The following is a 22286-nucleotide window of genomic DNA, read 5'->3' on the forward strand; positions in this document are numbered from 1 at the left end:
AGATGTGCAACCGAAGTATGTTCAAGCTCTGTGTACAAAATGCTTTCTGCAAGTGTGAGAAAAGACAGTAATGAGCAATCTACTTTGGCTTTATAAATAGAGTTGGCTACTAAGAGTCACAATGAGGAGGCTAGACCTTCTGATTTCAGAGGTAATAAATGCAGATTTTTTTTAAAAAACTGTAATGAACAATTTACAATGCCTACTTTAGAAACAGATAAATATGGAAAATAATGTCCACTTCCTGGCATAAAACTAGTGAATAGAAGGCTGACGCACTGCCACTACACTTGTTTTCTCTCCTCTGAAACTGCAAGAGGGAATGAACCAGTACATCAGATGTATAACGATGATGTACGTTTGGCCCATGCTGAAGGTGCAAATCTTCCTCAATGGAAAGATATATTAAGTTTTCTGGCATATTTCCTATGGCAGCCCCTGCTTTTCTGTGCAGTCAGCAATATCCTTGACTGTATGAAGCTATCTCTTTTTTATCCTGTCACATGTATGTAAACAAGGAGGTGGGGTTTTCTGTAATGATTTGCTGATAAATGGCAAAACACGCCTCATGCTTTAATATGCAGAGGGAGAACTTAGCCATTCTAAGATGCCAGACAGCCATTTAATTCTGCAATCTTCCTCTTGAACCAACACACATTCTCAATACACTTTAACATAGATGGCATGGAGATAGGTCTTTGCCAGGCATCCTTTGGTAGTTCAAGAAGTACAGAGTTTGGAGAATGGACTTCACAATGAAGTTGGGATAACAGGATGGCTTCAAGTGGATGGAAGAATGTGGAGCTGGTCACTGTATCCCAATGTGCAGAAAAAGAGATCTTGCCATAAGTATCTTAATTATCTGTAGCAATAATCCTTGGACCAAGATTGGTATAAATGTTTCCATGTCATGTTCAGTCCAAATAAGGGCTCCATTACCAGAATGGGAAACAAGAATATCTGGACTGAGAACTATCTAAGTAACTAAGAGGTACTGAAAGAGGAGTGGAGAAGATCATTGTCTGACGAGCTCCTAAAGACTAGAGTTTCCTGAAAAAACTTCAGCTTCAAGGGGATTAAGAGTAGGATCAGCATGAAGTACTCATACCTTTATCTTTGAAAGCTAAAGGTTTTCTGATCTCTCTGTCAGAGATGAAGTCCAACAATTAATATTCCTCATGAGTATTCTGTGAGAAGGACTCTAATATTTGTGGATGGGGGGGGGGTTCCTACTGAAAGTAGACAGAACTAAACAGCTGATTCCCAAGAGTCTTCATGGTAATATCTCAGCATACCAAAGCATAGAAGAGTAAAAAACATCATTTTGTCTTTACCAGAATGTCTGCATGGACAGTCTCAGAACTCAGAACATCTTTTTATTAGATTTTGCTGGAGGAGGAACAGCAGATCCTGATTCCATTGGGTGTAATGGGACTGAAAACTCAATCAGTATCAAAATGACCATGATGAAATCCAGAATGGTTAATATTGATACTGGGATGCCTCCAACAAGGGTTATTCTGTTTGGCCTATTTGGTAAATATTTGGCAATGAAGACATATTTCTATATTGTGGCCAACTATGAAGCAACTTAAATAAACAGAATGATTGTCAATCAGGGACAACTTATTGCCTTATTTAGAGCACTTTCTGAATGGCACTCTGACTGCCATAGGCCCATAGACTGCACAGGACAACTGAGAGCCACAACCTGCAAATACTGTTTTCCCAAAGACAGATCGACGGAGAATCAAAAATAAAGAAAACAGGCAGAAGAAAATAAGAAAATCCATTAGGACTAAAAATTATCCTCTGCTCTCAAATAAGGTGAAGAACAAAGATCAAATTTTATCATTACTGCAGCATTCAAAAGAAAACTGATAAGAAACTGATGTTCCCAGTCCTAACCCAATCTTCCATTCACTTACCAGTCTGATCTTCAGATGTTCCTGGGGTATAATTTCCATGATCCTTGAGCACAGGCCATGCTTGTGGGCCCTTTATATGAGTCAAAGTTCAATATCTGAACTTATCAATGACAATTGAGTCAATATCTGAAGAGTCAATATTGTTTCCAAGCCATATGCATCACTTTTTAAAAATAAAGTTTGATCACAATAGCATATTCAGTGGTCCCTACAGTTAAAGTTAAAGGTTATTGCAACTTACTGCCAGTTAGTTATTTGAATGTCCTACTAACTTCTGTGAGATTTATGCATAAATAATTTGATACAGGATTTCAACTCAAACAATAAAATAAAATATTAAGATGAAAGTCACTATCAAATTATTTAGTTTAGATAGATCTACTAATCCTCTGTTTTGGTAAAAGACTCTAAATCTGGAACAAAGGTTTAAATGTACTTTTAGAAGGAAAGGTATGTTCTACTGTTTACAATGTTGGGAGGAGGGAACGTTTGCTTTGTTTTTAATCCAAGAAATTTATTCTGGCACACACAGACCCATGAAATTTTAGCAATATTGGCACGCTGATTTTTAAAAAATGTAACCAGTCACCTGAAAAATCAGAAAAGACATAGTGGCAGTTAACAATCATTTTTCACATATCTGCCTTAGTTACTTATAAACCTGAGAGGAGAGGAGAAGGGGAAAAGAGGGAGAGGAGAAGAGAGGAGAGGAGGGACAGGATGTCAGCAAAGAATATTTATTTGTTATATTTACATCTCACTATTCCTCCAAATAGCAGAAGGGTATGTATACAGTCAGCTCTGTCCCATTTTATCCTCCTAGACACTCTTTTATGTGGGTGGCTCTTAAGAAATTTGGAATTGCTTCAAGGTCAGTAATGTCAAATGTTCATTCAATGTTCTAATTAAGAAGGCAGGCTACACTTAAGGAATATCCTAAGTGTGTGTCTGTGTGTGTGTGTACACTACAGAAATTACAGAGAGAGCCTGAAGAACACAAGGTATGTGTAGTTGTGAGAATTATTAGTTTTGCCCCCTCAATAATCTATAACTTTTGATTATCAGTTCTTCCCTACAGGTATTACCTGACTGATCTACTCCAGGACTTCTTTCTTACACTGGAGTTTTTCCTATCATAGCAGCCACATTTATTTACAGGTAGTCATTGTTTAGCAATGGGACGCGGTGGCGCTGCGGGTTAAACCGCTGAGCTGTCGATCGGAAGGTCGGCGGTTCGAAACCGCGCGGCGGGGTGAGCTCCCGTTGTTAATCCCAGCTCCTGCTCACCTAGCAGTTCGAAAACATGCAAATGTGAGTAGATCAATAGGTACCGCTTCGGCGGGAAGGTAACGGCGTTCCGAGTCGTCATGCTGGCCACATGACCCGGAAGTGTCTATGACAACGCCGGCTCCAAGGCTTAGAAACGGAGATGAGCACCGCCCCCTAGAGTCGGATTCGACTGGACTTTACGTCAAGGGAAACCTTTACCTTTACCTATCGTTTAGCAACCACAATTGGGACTGGCAACTCGGTCATTAAGTGAAGTGGTCACTAAGTGAAACCACAACTGTGCTTATGATCTTACTTCAGCTTTCCTTTGCTTTACAGACCTGCAAAGGTCATAAATGTGAGCATTGGTCATAAAGTTACTTTTTCATCACTGTCATAACAGAACAGTTGCTGTATGAGGCAGTCACTAAATGAGGACTACCTGTATTTATTATACTCTGATTTCTTTTCAGATCATATAAATCTTTTATCTTTGATTGTTAGTTTGACAGATAGGTAGCTTGACAATATTCCAATTCTGGGCAATATTGTTTCCCTGCCCTTTGTAAACTTGATCCTACAGTATATAGTCCTGTCATTCTCTGCATATTTGGCTTGTTCTGCTCTGCAACAGGAAGATTATTCTACGTAGTACGGAGAAAGAAGAAAAAGTACAAAACTTACTTCAGAAGCCAAAGAACAGAGAGAGTATGTGTGTGTGTGTATTTGTGTGTGCATGCAAGCAAATACACACTCAGACATACTCCTACATACTCAGAGGACCATATTGTTTCTGTCTCTCTCTGTTCCTCTCTTTCTGAATGTCTCCTCAAAAGTTTCTCCCACTCACTTCAATTAAATGTATTGCTAAGTAATTGTAAACAGGACTACATCTTAAATCTCAATTACCAAAAATGTCATTCATACTGTTACCAGTGCTGGTAAATAATAACAACAACAACATCTGCCTATCCCAGATCCTTGGGAAGGACTTGATAGGTGGACAAAAATGCTAAATACAGTCTAAACATCTGGATGACTGTGTGACCAACAATAATAATAATAGCTAACTACTTTTGCTAATATTCCAGAGGTTAGCCAGAAGAGATAAGGAATTATTTTTAAGCAAGCAATGCGCGGAAGTGGAAGAAGACAATAGAATAGGAAGGACAAGAGGCCTCTTCCAGAAAATTAGAAACATTGGAGGTAAATTCCAGGCAAAAATGGGTACGATCAAAAACAAAGATGGCAAGGACCTAAGAGAAGAAGAAGAGATCAAGAAAAGGTGGCAAGAATATACAGAAGGCCTGTATAGGGAGGATAAAAATATCGGGGATAGCTTTGATGGTGTGGTCAGTGAGCTAGAGCCAGACATCCTGAAGAGTGAGGTTGAGTGGGCCTTAAGAAGCATTGCTAATAACAAGGCAGCAGGAGACGACGGCATCCCAGCTGAACTGTTCAAAATCTTGCAAGATGATGCTGTCAAGGTAATGCATGCTATATGCCAGCAAATTTGGAAAACACAAGAATGGCCATCAGACTGGAAAAAATCAACTTATATCCCCATACCAAAAAAGGGAAACACTAAAGAATGTTCAAACTATCGAACAGTGGCACTCATTTCACATGCCAGTAAGGTAATGCTCAAGATCCTGCAAGGTAGACTTCAGCAATTCATGGAGCGAGAATTGCCAGATGCACAAACTGGCTTTAGAAAAGGCAGAGGAACTAGGGACCAAATTGCCAATATCCGCTGGATAATGGAAAAAGCCAGGGAGTTTCAGAAAAACATCTATTTCTGTTTTATTGACTATTCTAAAGCCTTTGACTGTGTGGACCATAACAAATTGTGGCAAGTTCTTAGTGGTATGGGGATACCAAGTCATCTTGTATGCCTCCTGAAGAATCTGAATAACGACCAAGTAGCAACAGTAAGAACAGACCACGGAACAACGGACTGGTTTAAGATTGGGAAAGGAGTACGGCAGGGCTGTATACTCTCACCCTACCTATTCAACTTGTACGCAGAACACATCATGAGACATGCTGGGCTTGAGGAATCCAAGGCTGGAGTTAAAATTGCTGGAAGAAACATTAACAATCTCAGATATGCAGATGATACCACTTTGATGGCTGAAAGCGAAGAAGAACTGAGGAGCCTTATGATGAAGGTGAAAGAAGAAAGTGCAAAAGCTGGCTTGCAGCTAAACCTCAAAAAAACCAAGATTATGGCAACCAGCTTGATTGATAACTGGCAAATAGAGGGAGAAAACGTAGAAGCAGTGAAAGACTTTGTATTTCTAGGTGCGAAGATTACTGCAAATGCTGACTGCAGTCAGGAAATCAGAAGACGCTTAATCCTTGGGAGAAGAGCAATGACAAATCTCGATAAAATAGTTAAGAGCAGAGACATCACACTGACAACAAAGGTCCACGTAGTTAAAGCAATGGTGTTCCCCGTAGTAACATATGGCTGCGAGAGCTGGACCATAAGGAAGGCTGAGAGACGGAAGATCGATGCTTTGGAACTGTGGTGTTGGAGGAAAATTCTGAGAGTGCCTTGGACTGCAAGAAGATCAAACCAGTCCATCCTCCAGGAAATAAAGCCAGACTGCTCACTTGAGGGAATGATATTAAAGCCAAAACTGAAATACTTTGGTCACATAATGAGAAGACAGGACAGCCTGGAGAAGATGCTGATGCTAGGGAGAGTGGAAGGCAAAAGGAAGAGGGGCCGACCAAGGGCAAGATGGATGGATGATATTCTAGAGGTGATGGACTCATCCCTGGGGGAGCTGGGGGTGTTGACGACCGACAGGAAGCTCTGGCGTGGGCTGGTCCATGAAGTCACGAAGAGTCGGAAGCGACTGAACAAATAAACACCAAAAACCAAGTACTCTAATTTGTTGATAATATTTTGATGAACCAGTAAATTATTCCTTAAAACCAATGTATTAGAGAAGGCTTTAATAATGTAATTTTTCTTTGAACACATCACCAAATGGTTTGCCATATTGCTATCCAGCTTTCATGCAATTTCTTTTTTCTCTCCAAGCCTTTCCAGCAATTTACAACTTGGTTAATTTCCTTAGATGAAAATTCACTGATTTCTGTAAGACTAATAACATTCATACTATTGCATACAAGTTTAGTCAAAATGTAGAGATCTAAAAGTTAATTCTTAATTTATGTATCTGAACATACATGCATATGTATTCATCGAAGTACTTTTCACAACTGTAAAACAAAGGAATAGATAAAAATTTTATTTATATTATTTTATATAAATTTTATTAATTATTTTATTGTCTATATTATATTATATTTTGTGTAGTATTTATTACATTGTGGTTAATTGTTTTTTACTGTAAACAGCCCAGAGTCCCTCCTTGAGGGGGAAATGGGTGGTGATAAATTTGACAAACAAACAAACAAACAAACAAATAAAATGTCTTAATGTCTGGACTGTATCCATATTGTTAAGGACCTTTTAGGCAAATGGTTTATGAATATAACATTTTATTTTTGGATGATATTCCTTTAATAATAAAGCCTTTTTATTTAGTATACGCCATGTGAGAATCTTGAACCATCATGACAATCACTTCCTACCATGTTCATACCAACTTTTTTTCACCGATGTAAGCTCTACCTCCTTTGATCATTAATTTTTTTATTGAAAGTGTCTTTCTACACCAAGTAAAAAAATAGGTAATTGTAGCATTTGTAAAGACTGACCTGGGGAAAAAAAAGTTCTTCACTATATTTAGCAATCCTGATAAGCCACATGAAGATAGTAGAAGAAAGGTGAAGTTTTATAGAAGATTAATTAGTTTATGACTATCCTACCCACAGCAACTGAGATTCTGGTTCAGTTATAGTGATGTGCAAATCAAACAATTGAAATAAATAACTGAACAAAGAAGAACAAAATTAGTGAGTATTTAGTATTATAATTTGAAAAGGTTAAGATAAGCCATTCTGAAATATCAGAAAAGCGTTTTATTTTTAAATGTGAATAATAATGACATCCCTGTGGCAAACAAGGTATTGGAAACACACACTAAAATAATTAATGTTGAATATTTAGTTTAATTCTAAGCAAACAGACATGACAATATACAGCATAACATACAAAATGTGGGTGTAAAATCACAAAGAAATGTAACAGTTGATTAATTATACATTAAAAGTGATAAATCATTTTAATAGGGTTAAAAATACTATTTTCAATTGCTCTTTCACAAACAATAACCCCCTTTTAAAGCCTGATTTTGAAAAACAATATTTATGTAAATTAAACTTGGGAAGAAATATAAGGTTATAAATCAAACCATTTTTTCCCAAATTTCTTAGAGTAAAAAAACAAACGATGGGCTACATGAGTAGCTCATGAAACTGTTTCCTTCCCACCACATGCCCCCCACCCCAATAGTTCTGGAGGGTTTCACAAACTTCCAAGGAAGATTCAAGGGCAAATGAGAAATTAACGTATCAGCACTGCCTGTTCTTTAAAAGGACGTTACTGGACAACCTAGTCTGAGTTGAATTTTCATCTAAAGCCAAAGACATATTTTAAAGACAGTGCTCAAATCTATTTAGAAATAAAATCCCACACTAAGACAGTTGGAAGCAACTGACAATACAGAATATATTCATAATCAGAAAACCAACCCCTTCCTGACTGATGCCTTGTCTTTTTCAATTGAGGGTCACATCTAGTCAAGCCAGTAGTGTGATAATGGCATCAGGAAAGGTCAGTCAAAGACAAGCTGAAGCTCCCTCTCTGGCTGACCTTCGGAGCTTGTGACAAATTGCTATCAGTCAATGTCAGCTAATGACAGAAGCTCTTTGGCTAATCAATTGTTCTAGGAATGATCAAGAAAACTACTCACAGGACAGCTCATTTTCACATCAATGCCTATGAAGTATGAAAAGCCCATTTTTTTAGTTTTTAATAAGTTCATAAGTAAAGCAGTTACTTGGTAACAGGGGTCACCTTATTGAAAAGACAGTACCTTTGTAGGCCTTTTACACAGCTTTTTATTACCATACTACAGTAAAAATATGCATGCTATTACAGGGCCAGAGGGCTACATAATAAAGTAGGTAACACATCATACATTTTGAAATAAATATGGCTATTTCTTAAGGATCTCTGGATACAAGTTATTGATTATATATTTCCAAGTATTTCAGACTTAAGCAATAATTTTATTGAAGAGATATCCAACACTTAACTCTAGAGGTCAATTTATGCAGTATGATAGTATGATATTTTTGTTGTGAAATGTAAGTTCAAATCTGAAGAAGTGACAATATAAAATTACAGTCATGGGTTTTAACTTTTGCTTCAAAATCATGCTTTATCTATCTTACAATACAAAGCTACTTGGTGTGGATTCTACACTATATAGAATATTCCCTGGCTATTATATTCAATATTCCCTGACAGACAATCTAGGCTCAGATTAAGGAAGTTCCTCCCTCATTACTCATATGAACTCACTGAACAAAACTTATTTTTAGCTAAAGACCTACACTTTTAATTTCCATTTACACATTAAATAATTGCCTGAAAAACAATGATGCTTTGGTGTGTTCTAAGGACTTGAGAACTGTAGCACAATTACGTTTTGCTTTCTTTGAAGAGTAGGAAGTCAAAATGCATTTTAGGGCATCACATTACAGAAGCCTCTTGAGAAACATGTGTGGGAACAAATACATTCAAACTCCTTGAATCTACAGCGTAGGAAAGCAACAAGGAATGACATCAAATGCAAGTTTAAAATCTATATATTTGAATCTTAACTTTAAAATGTTAACTTAAAAAAAACAAAAAAAAACTATTTTCTTTAGGGAAAATTACAGAAGGACGGCAGTTTCAGATTACATACTAAACAGTGAACTGCCATGGAGTTGCTCGCAATAAAATATCTTCTGTGGCATCAACCACTCTCAAGTTGTCCATACAGGAAAGAACTAAAAGAGTGAGGGCAACACTTAAGCTGAGCCATAATTGGAAGTATGTGAAAAATGAAGTGTCAGTTCGGTCAATAAAGGGCAAAGGTCAAGGGGAACTGCAGCCCAAACTCTGTGCAAAACGTGCTCATTAAGACATCCAATCGGAGAGCTCCTTCCCACCTATCCCATTAGTCATCAGACATCTGACTGCTTCAGATGCCTGGGTCTGGGCTGTTATTACTTTTCATCTTCATGTAAAAAGGCAAGCCGATGTATAAATCGTTGCTCAGTCATCTGGAACATAATGTGTGCCCCTCCCCTTCCCGCTTCATCTAGCTCTGTCTGCTAGCTTTGCAACCTCCAAACAACTGCCTTGAGATTCTCTTCAATAATAAATGGAATTGCCTTTTGCCAATAGGTTGCCTGAACTCTCCTACAAAAACCAAGAAAACACGACCAGTACTGATACTTTTCCTCTGAGAAGAAACCCTCATTTCCTTTTACTCTGAAGAACAATTTTGCATATTGATGTCTGAATCACAGAGACGTTGTAGGCCAATGAAAACTATGGCCATTAGACATAGAAAGCCTAGGCTTTGGAATATAAACAAATAGGAAATAATTTCAATGCCCAAATAAGGACATGATCCAGTTAAACAAAGGGACTGATTTAAGCCATATATTTAAGGCAAGGCATTGAATTTGCACTGGGAACTTTTGCTCAACTGTATTCAAAACCAAGAAGCAATACAAACAAGTTGAGCCTCCCTGAAAAACTTGCAAGTAGATGAAGGAAGCAAAGCAAAAAGAAACAGTATTTTGGCTCATTCATTCCATTTTCGCCTCCATGAAGACAGATCTAAAACAGCAACTAAGCTAACCCAGGAACCCCCCTCTGACTGTGTCTGGTTTCCTTGGACTGGACTCCAGAAACTAATTTGGGTGATGTGTGCTATAACTACCCCTCAAAAGCAATACTGCTCAAGTGAAGACAGATGTCCTAACCCTGAACATGTAAAGAGTGGTAACCTTAAGTAGAGTGCTAACAACAGTATTTGGTCCTTGTATACAGGCGGTGAGGAATTATATGAGGAAAAGAATCTCTGAACTGTTTTGGCCCTGAAGCCATTGTGGAGAGTTTACCTTGGACTTAAGCCCTGATGCCATCACAGATTAAGTTCATTTAATTAACATAGCTTGTCAAGTTCATTCCTGAATGCAAAACAAGGTCATCCAAAGATCTGAAAGGATAGAAGATTTAAAGAGATACATCTCTTCCAAGGCCAGTTCCTTCCCTTTGAGTTTTTTTTTTTTAACACCAGTTGGGTAAAAACTTAAAAGGTCCTTTGTGGGGAAAATTTAGACAGAAGATGCATGCTTGTATGGCCTTATATCTCCTCCTTTCCTTCCCTTTGCATCTCCATGCCATACCTCATGCTGTTCCAGAAAGTTCCCGTCTGGATCCAAATCAGACTTCTAAAATTGCGTACTATCTCTTTCATCATCAATCATCATCAATCATCATCATCATCATCATCTGCAACTTATTAAATGTCAGGATTACAAAATGCCACACAGTATCCCTAAAACCAACCAGTGTAATTTATGCATGAAGGAAAATCTTTCTTTCTGCATAGTGACTGGGCAAACAATAGAACTCTGCTCCATCATGCAGTACAAAAAAGACAGGAAGAATAATGCAGAGTACTCTGCAATTACTATGCTAGCTTTTTTTGCAGCAAAGTCCCCTTCCATAAAGTTTGCTTCCTACATGGTATTCTACTATAGCACCCACAAACAGAATTAAATTTGCCCAGTTGCGTGGGATTTTTTAATAATCCTAATATTTTTTATAATATTAGAAAATACTCAGACTTGCTTTGAAAAACGTTTTCTTTAACAAGTGTTCTGCAAATATTCTGACCGCTGATTCTGTACCTCATTAAACTTCACTCCTTGTAACATACACCTTGTCACTGAACACCTTACTGAGATATCAGGAGTAATCAAGAAAATAAAGAGGTGAGCGTGTACAGTTCTGTCCAAGGTACAATGTAATTAGAAGTACCATCAAAACAGAAGAGTAGGCAAAGCCACACAAACAACCAAAAAGTCATTCTGAATACAGCAAAGCCTTTGTCCATTCTGAGCAACTTATCTTCTCTCAGCCCAGCCTACCTCAGAGAATTGGTACTTTTCTGTATTCCTCCTTGCACTCCAGGCAGTATGGCTGAATATGAATGCAGATGTCATAAAGGTACAGGGCACCCCACATGTTTCCCACTAAAAGTGGAAAGCATTTAGAATGAATGAATGAATGAATGAATGAATGAATGAATGAAAGAAAATAAAAAACCAAAGCATCCATTGGCCTGACAAGGACCACAAAAGGTCTCTTCCCCTTTTCCCCATAAAAGACATTGAATTACACACACCTATTGTATTGACTGCTACTAGTGACAAATGGAATGAGGCTGCAGTCAGAAAAGTCAGTGATGGAAGGAACATTTTCAAATGAAACAAATTTATTTGCTCAAATGAAATCAGTATTTTTAAAAGAAGAATAAAAGGAGAAAATCAACTCAGTTTAGTTCTAGGGGTTCTCTTTTACAGGTACTTCAATGATCCATATTTATCTTCTTGGTCAAGATAGATTCAGAAAACATCAAGCATTAATGACATGCCTGTTCAAGTGAATATGATGGTAAGAAGTGAAGTACAAATCAGAAAATAATAATAATAATAAAGTTGCTGGAGCTGCACTATGCATTAGGACATCTACATAAAACCAGTTCAAGCAAATGGGTGTCATACAAGTGTGCAAATGTGCAGAAAGAATTACACATAGACTTTTTGTTCTATGGACACTCTAAAAGGCCTCTCTAAAAGCAGTATTACTCACACATTAAAAATTCTAAAAATTTTTAGCAGCAAAGGTGAGCATGGAGACTTTTTGCTGCATTAAGAACGAAGAGTTCACTTTATAATGATAAATTATGTAATGTGAAATTTAATGTTACAATTGGGATGAATATGGAAAATGTGCCAATTCTGCTGCAACACTTATATGAAGAAATACTTGAAAGAAAAAAAGGCCCCTTAAATTTATGTTGCATATCATTTTCCAGTAAAGTCAGAGGTCAGGGGGTTACCCGTTTCTGCTTCAACTCTTCAACAGTTTGGCCATTCTGGGGCCCACTTTTTACTAGGCTTCACTTGTGATTAAGTCAGGAACTTTTTAAAAAACAATAAATACTTAAAATTCCATATAAAGATATTATATGAAGCCTGAACTCTTGCATTTGGACAAAAAATAGAAGACTACCTCAGTTTAAAAACTATTTTTATTGAATATAAAACTTTGCCATTCTAGCAAGTCCTTCCAATTTTTTCAAACACCCAATTCCTTTGTTGTCCAACAGCACTTGAATGAAACAGGATCATAAAACTACATTTTAAAATGTATAGGTATTGTAGGTTTATAACCTACTTCACTAACAAAATTCTCTTTTAATGGTCCTTTTAAAACTCAATTGCATATAATATAATTAACATGAAATCAACTCAATTGCATATAATATAATTAACATTGCAGTTGGACTCTCGAATAAAAAAGTGTACTTTTTGGTTTGTGCAAACAGTGTATTTAAAAAAAAAAACTACTAACATTGCATAGGATGTGCAACATTAAATACTTATAACAAGCAAAGATCCATCTCTTTCTCCTTCAGTGAACCATTAGCTTGGCTCTGAAACAAAGTAATTGGCATCCGCATAAAATAGGCAGAACATGGGAAGGACCAAGAACAGCTATACATGCAGTGTAATTTTAATATTTCTCCATGCACTAAAATTCTCATATTCCACTCTCCCTCTTTTCCCTCTCCTGGATCCCTTCTGTCAATTACTATGAACAAGGCCATCAATGAAATAAAAACAAGCAAATGGTAGACTACTTTCCAGTCTGAACTTGGTTCTGAATGAAACACCCACAGGGAAAATACAGTTCGATCCCCCCCCACCTCTTCCAAGCAAGGTAAAACGCTAAGGTGGAGAGTGATAGGAGAAAGTAAAAAATAGGTATACAAGGTAAAGCTGAATATAAAAGGAAAAGAAGCTTCCATTTTGCAAGTCTGGATTATTATAGTGGTGGACTATGTTTTGCAATTGGAAAGAAAACTATGCTAGGAACCTAATATACTGATTTGTACATTATCTGCATCCTGTATTACGGCCCTCTTGTAATTTACTATCCATACAACTGAAAAGAGATATCCAGGAACCAGATACAGGGATCCTAGCATTACCAATCAAAGATACTCTGTAGCTATTTCATCTTTATCTCTTAAATAGAGGTAGAGCAGGGCTGGTGGACCCCTCCCTTAGAAAGATGTTTCCATGAATAAAGAACAGAGGTTGCACAATAAAAGCCTCAACTCAAAACAATCTTGGTGGTGAAGACCAGGTTGAACAGACTATCAAGGACAGGCATTTACCCCTAGGAACTGAAGCAATCCTTATTACATGCGCATACAGATTTAAATTCCAATATTACAACCATTAATTCTAAAACACTGAAACTAGTGTGCTAGGTGTTTGAACCCCAAAGACACCAGGATTCAGAATAAAGTTCCTACCTTGTTCACTACTGTTGTCCCCACTGTGTGATGTGTGCCCCCCACTGGAGGGCCCTGGTGTTCCGCCTGACCGTGTTGATGCTGTGTCATCATGGTCTCTATTCCAGGAAGGCTGCTGGGTGGAAATTAAACAAATTATTAAAGAACAAGTGACATCCTACACAGCACAGAAAAAACAATATACAACTTGGGTAAGTTTCTGGAGATGACCAAAATAAAAATTAAAAACACATTAGACTTCTTAAAGTACAGTCTAAAAACATTATACTTTATACAGTATTGTCTATTTTAAAGAGGAATTATCTTAAATTGAGCCAGTTTGGTCTAGTGGTTAAGGCAATGGGCTAGAAACCAAGAGCCTGAGAGTTCTAGTCCCGCCTCAGGCATGAAAGTTGGCTGGGTGACCTTGGGCCAGTCCCTCTCTCTCAGCCCAGCTCACCTCACAGGGTTGTTGTTGTGGGGAAAAGAGGAGGAGGGAATATTAGGTATGTTCGCCGCCTTGAGTTATTTATAAAAATAATAAAGACAGGATATAAAATAAATTAAATAAATAAATTGCTGGGGAAGGAGAAATTAGCACAGAACAGTTTGTATAATCCAATTTCATACAGTAAACACAGGAAAATGTAAAGATATAGTTCGGAATCAGGTTTAGCATACTTAATGTTGTGTGTCAGATGTCTGCTGCATGGTATATGGGTAACAGGACCAAGCTTTAAAATAAAAAATATTAGAGGAACAATGATTTCATATGGATTGTATATACCCAGCTCCAAGTAGAGCACTTTTGTAGTACTGAATGATAAGTGCTTCTTATCACTGAGCACATTTAAAAATGACATTTGGATAGGAAAAACTGGCTGTGAATTAAATTCTTAAGGAAAACAATCATGGCAACAATCCTCCCATCTTCCTTTATCTCCAGAAATTATTTTAATTAGCTTTTAGTACTAAGCTGTTAAAAACACCAATGACTCAGTGGACATCTGTATTTGTGAGTATGCATTATTTACTGTGTTGTGATATTGTCCATAGATAATTAGTGGATGGGGAAAATAAATAATCAAGTCAACCACTATATTTCTATAACAAACAATCAAGAACTATTTTGGTGACATTAACTACATTGGTGTTAATTAAAATATAAACTTTAGACTGTCAGGTCAAATAGAATTTAAATGGTAGAAGTAGATGTGACAAGGCTGTTCTTTTCCCTATTTCCATGTACCAAATATACAGACAAAATCTGCTTTTACACAATGGAAGTTCTCAGATAGGAAGAGAGAAACCACCATCCTGCATTCTTTGCTACTCAAGGTTTCTCTGTGACCACTCTGGTATTGAATGTGGATTAACAGAGGAAAAGCATTTGGAGGGAAGGGTAATGAAGAAATTAAATAGAGCTTCATCCACCTTCACTTACATATCTTCTTAACATAAACTTAACATTTGCACTCCACTGTATATATAAATGAACCCAAAACCAAAAGTGAGTGCCTCCCATCATGTCTAGTTTGCCCCCAGAGCAAACATCTTTAAGGAAGATATTCAAAAACTTGTAATTCAGTCAATAAAACACAGGTTTATGGGGCAAAAACCCTATAAAAGGCCTTTCTAACCAATTAAAATATCCTTTTCCATTTTTTTTAAAGCTTGGTATAGACATCCACCCACACGCCTGTATGTACGTTATGGATAAATTGCATCCTCGCAACTAAAGACAAGGCCTGGAAAACCTCACATGCGTTTTAATTCTTCTGTTACCCAAACTGTGAAAACCAAATTTGTTCATTGATCCAGTAATTGAAAGACTGATGTGTAAATTCTGAAAAGAAATCCCCTCTGACAAACTTTTTTGCTGCAGCATAGCAGCGTAAGAAAGCTGAGAGAGGAAATCTGGAACACATGCTCAGAATGCAAACAGTTAATGCATAAATTTCCAGTTTGTACAACTGCAGCTTTAAAAGGGGGACTTGTTTATTCAGAGCTCTGCAGAAAGAATGGTACAGCACCCAGGGGACAGACAATGCCAGGCACAAAGCCCTGGTGCCTCAACATGTAAAAGGAGGATGTTTTTTTATGTGCTACAAATCCCACTTGAAAATATAATTAGAAAGAGAAAATGGCAAACTATTGCATTAACTGTAATTGAAGAAAAGGCTAGCAAAGCATGTGGGAGGTTGCAAGAACCCATGGGAGCTCCAGGATGCATCAGATCCTCAGAGTTACATCTCCAGGGTGCACTCATGCTATTTATGTTGCTCCTGACTACTATTGTTGACTAGTGATCTGACTTGTAATTAATAGAAAAGCCACAGATAACAAGGTAAAATATTGAACCACCACCATAACCTCAGCAGAAATGTTCATTAATGTGATTAGAAGTATGACGCTATTCAAAGAAAAGGGTGGCTCAGAAATAAAGAATTATATGCCATGCTATATGCTGTGGATAGCCTGTCCTCCTTTATGTGACAACAGACCTGAAATATTCACTATCTTTTAATGAGCTCCACTGATTTATTCAGCGCCATTTGGTTTACTCCCCCACTTCTCTACCATGCGGGATGTAGATTAATTCAATGCTTAATTGTTTAGTAAATTCAATTTTCCACATTCTATTCTGCATAGCTTTAGCTGAGGTTCTTAAATCTTCAGCAGTGAGCCCTGAGCCCCGTGTTTCTGATCTGTGCCTACCTTTTTTCAATCACCATTTTTCTTCCTCCACCACTTAATTCACCATGAAAAGATTTTCCTTGCTGGAAATTCTGATTCTGCTATGATCTGTGAGGCATTCCGATTCATTGCATTTCCATTGTGTTGGGTCTTAGATGCTGGGCTCTTCTTTTCTCACAGCTATCGCCACATTATACAGCCGCTCATGCAAGAAATGTTGGATTCCACCTCAGTTTATCAAAATTTTGTGCATCCCTTGTGTTTACATTTCTGTATTCAGAGGCATCACTTAATATTTATGCCTATTTGCACTCTGACTGAGCTTTTCTGTTTCAGACCTGTTGAAAATTACTATGCTTGTAAAAGCAATGTTGAAATTGGTGGTGTTTTCAAAAGAATCTTTTTTTAAAAAATAAGTGTTTTTCTACAGATCACTAGCCTAAATTAGAAATTATTTCTGAGTATGACTAAATATAGCAGATAGTTAGCTCTTAAAAGTTAAGAAATGGATTCAAAGATAAATTTGTTGAATGAGGGCAAGTGATGTGCCCACAAACAATGCACCAAAAGTAACATGGCTCAAAAGTATCCTTTTCTTGTGCTTTTGCAACAGCAGTAAAATGTTATACGTACAAAATTATTGCAAATACATGCTTTTTGAATGAAAATCATACTATAAGATTTTTTTTTTCTTATCAGAAAATAAGCAAGAAATACTTGCAGAATACACATAGGTTGTATCCTACCAGCCTATGAGAAACTATATAGTTTGTGTTTACTGTGTTTATCCTTGTGCAGAATGGAAGAACCAGGTTTTATTTATATTATATTTGAAAATAAATATTGGAAGTTTCGGTTTAATAGCTTGTGGTTTGTGAAAAGGTATTATTTATTTTTTAAAAAAACACTTATGTTACAAAAATCATTCTGACAAAACTGCCCTAAACATAAGTCAAAACCCAGACATTTAGCTACCCATGGTTGAAATTCTACATTCTCTCAACAGCATAACTTTGAGAATATATTTTCACAGGATCCATCCAAGTTTCCAATAGAGCAACTTCCAAATGAAAACAAAGAATGAACAAAGATTGCTGGCTCATCAGTCTGATTAACACAGAGAATCCCTGAGATCAGTTCTCCAGGTTGTACAATATTTTCCCATATTTCTTCATAAATACAAATAGCATATCATCCTTCTACTAATGTAGATACAGGCATGCCTTTTATTTTAAAAAAAGGGGGTTAGGGAAAGGCATCTTGCTCTGCTACAATTCCATTATAAAAGATTTTCACCACCATACATCAGTCATGTAGAGCAGCACTCACGTAGCAAGTCCCATAAAGACCCCAAGGACTTTTAAAAGAACACATTCCAGTCCCATGCCCGGCAGTGCCCCATCACCAAATTTCTTTACCATGAGAACGGCTTGATATGTTCTCACTATTACACATCTGACCATTAAGATGGTTCCCAGGACAATAACATCATACCCACCTGCTTACAACCCTGGCACAAAATCTCTTTACCTGTCTGTCTATAGAGGCTATGAACATGTTAAGAGTATGTTTTTAGTCTGCAGAACAGCTAACAGATTCTCCTATATCCTACATTACTGGCACCTCTCCCCCTTATCTATTCTTCTTGTTCTAGAGCATTAGGAATGACAGCAGCAAATCACATATTCTAACAGGGTAGTACAGATAAGACAGATTTACTTTACTTGCACAGAACTTCATCACAGATATGTTCAATATAATGTACCCTGTATATAACCTTGGGTTCCATTTACTGAACAGTTCATAGATTTGTTTTAATTGATTTAATCCCCTCAACCAAATTAATAGTTCTTAAATTCAGCAATAAACTAGGAGTTAATTGCAACAATGGACTGAGGTCTATGCAGAAGAAGATACGCATGCAGCTACCTACACTCTGGCATGCAAACCCCATGCCAGACTTCATGTCGGGCACGGCAAATCATCTTGATTCTCCAGGCATTTAACCCTGTACTCAGGAACTTGCTTACAGCAGAAACTCACCGACATGACACTGCTGGATAGGTTCCTTTTTAGACAGAAGATAGAATTCATACATACAGAGAAGAGCTGCTTACTGCAAAGCGCAGAAACAGAGCCATAGGTGAGGTCTAAATTCTAGGCTTTTTCTCAGCCTTGAGGTTGGAAGACACTTGGTCAGTGTTCATGTAACGGTTCTGTTTATATGTAACCCTAACTGCTGCTTCCTGCCATGCCACCTTCAACCCTTACAAATGCCAACTCTATTTTGCTGCTACTTGGTAAATGTCTAAACTTTGCTTTGAAACACTTTCTTTTTGCAACTTGCTGTTTACTTAAAAACTGATGGTCATGATGCTGATCAGCTCTGATAGCTCCTTCTAGTATTAAGAAGTGTTTATACATATTAACATGTTAAAATTACTGCTGAAAACCCATAAAATAGGACAGGTTATCTCAATATTGAAGAAGGGGATAGGGCAAAGGTTTAAGGGATGGCTTGATTAGATTATCTGTACAACTTACTGATGGTCAAGGCAAGATTCAAATTAAAGAATTCTGAAATAGTAGATGAGATCCTCAGCCCTTGTACTACGTTCATGGCAATAAGATAAATTATTTCAATGCACAACATCTACGGTTTCAAAAATGAATCAAGGACAGCGTATAAATAACTATTCTCCACTGTAACATAATGTTTTATAATGCTACATTTATACAAGGATAAGAAATCCTTTTTTTAAAATAGGCAGTAAAGCTATTAAAAGGTATTACTCTTAATTACTGGATATGATGTATTATAGATAGGAATGCGGTATTACCTATTAAATTTTTGAAATCCTACAAGTTATATAACAATATGTACAGGAGTAGGAACAAAGTCTAACATTACTGAGAATCCACTACTTGAATCAGATTATCCAAATTTGAGGGTAGACTCAATTCCTTGACAAATCAAGGAAGATTAGACCAGATATAGTTAACTCACATTATAGATTAATAGCACAAATAAGCCAGACCTTCTTCTCACTGACAGATCTTTAATTCTGGAATTTAAACTGCAAAACTAGCAGAAAATTACCAATATACTTCTTAGAGAACAGGTTGGCTGGAATCATGGTTGCCCTTCATGCATGTCATGAGTAAGGATGGCGAGCAGGGGGCTCCCACCCAGACTGTCAAGCGCATGCGTAGCACTGAGGAACTGTTCAGCCATTCAAAGAGACACAGATCGGGACCGCCTTAACCTTTGGGGTTTATATGGCTGGGTTTTCCCACGCTTCCTCAGTTTGTTAGGATTCTTGTTAATTACTACTAATAAATATTAGAGACCAAGTCATTGTCTCAGTGTGTTTCCTGGTAGTTAGGACAATGCAAGGTTCAATCATTCTCAAAACAGAAGACACAAAAATATAGCCATTCCAAGATTACATATGCAGGAAAGTTGTCATGAATTTTTCTTGTAAAGAACTACACATAAAACAGCAGTTACAATTTTCATTATTTACAAGCCAATTTTCAGAACTAGGCAAAGCAGCATGGAATAAAAGTAACAAACTAAATTGAATGATAGCTCTCAAAATGACCCCCCCCCAGTGGGGGAGAGATGGGCAGTGAATAAATTTATTAAATAAATAAATAAATAAAATGAGATCCATCTCAGAGGCACATCTGCAAAGAAGCCGAAGAGCGCTGACACATAGACACACCTCTGTGCTGCAAAACAAAGGTTAAGTTGATTATTTATTTATCTATTTATTTCTCAAATTTCTAACACCGCCCATCTCGCCCCGAATAGGGGGACTCTGGGCAGTTTACAATCAAATCCACAATTAAAACCATAAAAATATAAATTACAATATAAACAGCCAATAAATACTAATAAATTTGATTAGGAAAAAGTCATTCAAAAGACTATTTGCTTCAACAGGTACCTTGTAACCCAGGCATGCTAATCACAGAGTAAGGGCTCTGTGATGGAAGAATCTGCTACCACGCACTCCAAGTAATGTCCTCTTCCTTTTACTCCTATGAACTGTATACTCATTGTATAGCAGTTCAGCAGGTAATATGTGATTTATTTCTTTTTAATGACAAACTGAACCAACTTCTTGCTAACTCATATTTGGATTATCAGCTTATATAGTCAAAAGAGCTGGAATAAGAGTTATTTTTCCTCTTCCCACCCCTGGTTCTTTTGAGGTGCTCCAGTAAATTATTGAAGGAATAGAATTCTCAATCTTTTTTTAAGATGTACAATGGACTTGGGCTGTCGAGTGTTCATAACAATTCCGCACAAATAAACCCCAGTGTTTATCACCACCTGTCTTCCAAGATATCACAGTGGGATATGTTCTTATGTTTGAGATTATAAATTCTATTTTGTAAATTACTCAAGGGGTTTGGCTACTGCACAGTACATAAATGAAATAAATAAATTGACAGTAATGTGGTAATTCTACATAATTACCACAAGTAGACCCAATGGTGCTTATTCCCTGCTGTAGACAGAACAGTGACTACGTCCCAGCCACTCGTTGGGCAGCTTAGATTTCATTGATTCTTCAAATACAGTATGAGAGAGAAAGGTCAGTTATGAAATGGTGACAATTGGTGTAGTTGCTGAAAAAAGGGAAAGCTTAACTTGACTGGATGAAAATATTTCACGGAAACTATGAGTATCTGAGCAGAAGTGGGAATGCTGAGAAAGAAGGAAGTACTATGAAATTGAGTGTTCTTTGGACCCAAGGAAGACAGTGGGAAGTAGCTTCAGATAGCTAGACAGTTATGGAAAGAGGAACCAATAAAAGATAGCAGCAAGTATGTGGAAAATGAGAATAAAAGAAAGGAGATCACAGCAGCTACATGGAGCTCATGGGTCACGTAGTAAATGAGGACTGAATTGAGTCAATTAAATTCAAATAATGCAGACTGTGGTTATAGGCTTCTGGCCTATCTAATAATTTATGGCTGTCATTCCCACATACCGTATGCCTCTGTCCCAAAGAAATTGCATCACCTCAGTGAGTCTACATAAAATAGTAATTGCCTCTCATGGACACTGATTTGCCATCATGACATAATACTTAATCCATCATCAGATAACTCTAAATTTGATAGGATAAAATTTAGACAGCTTGTTTGGACAGCATGGATTATTCACTGTGAAGATTTATACGCCACCCTTCAGTAAAAACTAACAAAAAATTACAATAAAATGATAACGGTGATATTTACCATAGTTGGAGTTTCTCTAATTTTCTTATTACAGTATGTCTTTCATGCCAATGATCTAGTATTCTGTTTCACCCTTGCCCACTTTTTAAACTAGCTTGAAATATGGCTCTCCTGGACTCATCTCCTGGCTTGTACTTCTGAATGTCATTGTCTACAGTACTTTTATTTTTGCAAATCATTCGGCAAGTCGCAAATGCTAAACTAACAATAAATGTTGTTGAAGATGATCCTTTGCTATGGAGATCAATGGTATATCAAGAGATACTCTTTACATACTCTCCAAAGGGATAGTTGTGCACAAGTTCTTTAAAAAAAAAACCCTGCTACTGTAGCAGTTTCAGATAACAGTATTTTTAGGCGGCTGATCTTTAGATGTCCCACGGGAATCCCTCACTCATCGCTCATCTGCCAGTTTCTGATCTTTGGTAGGCATACCTTCCACATGTATACATGTAGAGTGGAATGATAGCTGTCTTAGGATCCACACCTCCCCACCTGAACCTGTTGAGTCATTAAGCTCCGTAAAAAAGGCCTTTTTGTAACTGCTTCTGCTTTT

General features: G+C 37.2%; 1 protein-coding gene across 4 annotated transcripts in view; it reads right to left on the reverse strand.

Moving 5' to 3' along the window:
* MEIS1 (Meis homeobox 1) overlaps positions 1-22286 on the reverse strand; it is a 176928-nt gene that overhangs the window by 122695 nt on the left and 31947 nt on the right. For 2 of the 4 annotated variants that reach the window (XM_063316613.1, XM_063316630.1), the window contains exon 7: positions 13799-13910. In XM_063316613.1, the coding sequence (XP_063172683.1) occupies positions 13799-13910 (112 nt within the window). Of the gene's footprint in view, positions 1-13798; positions 13914-22286 lie in introns of all 4 variants that reach the window. The other 2 variants (XM_063316604.1, XM_063316622.1) reach the window with 1 other exon arrangement.

The sequence above is a fragment of the Candoia aspera genome, chromosome 1, assembly GCF_035149785.1.
Source record: "Candoia aspera isolate rCanAsp1 chromosome 1, rCanAsp1.hap2, whole genome shotgun sequence".
Classification (NCBI taxonomy): Eukaryota; Metazoa; Chordata; class Lepidosauria; order Squamata; family Boidae; genus Candoia; species Candoia aspera.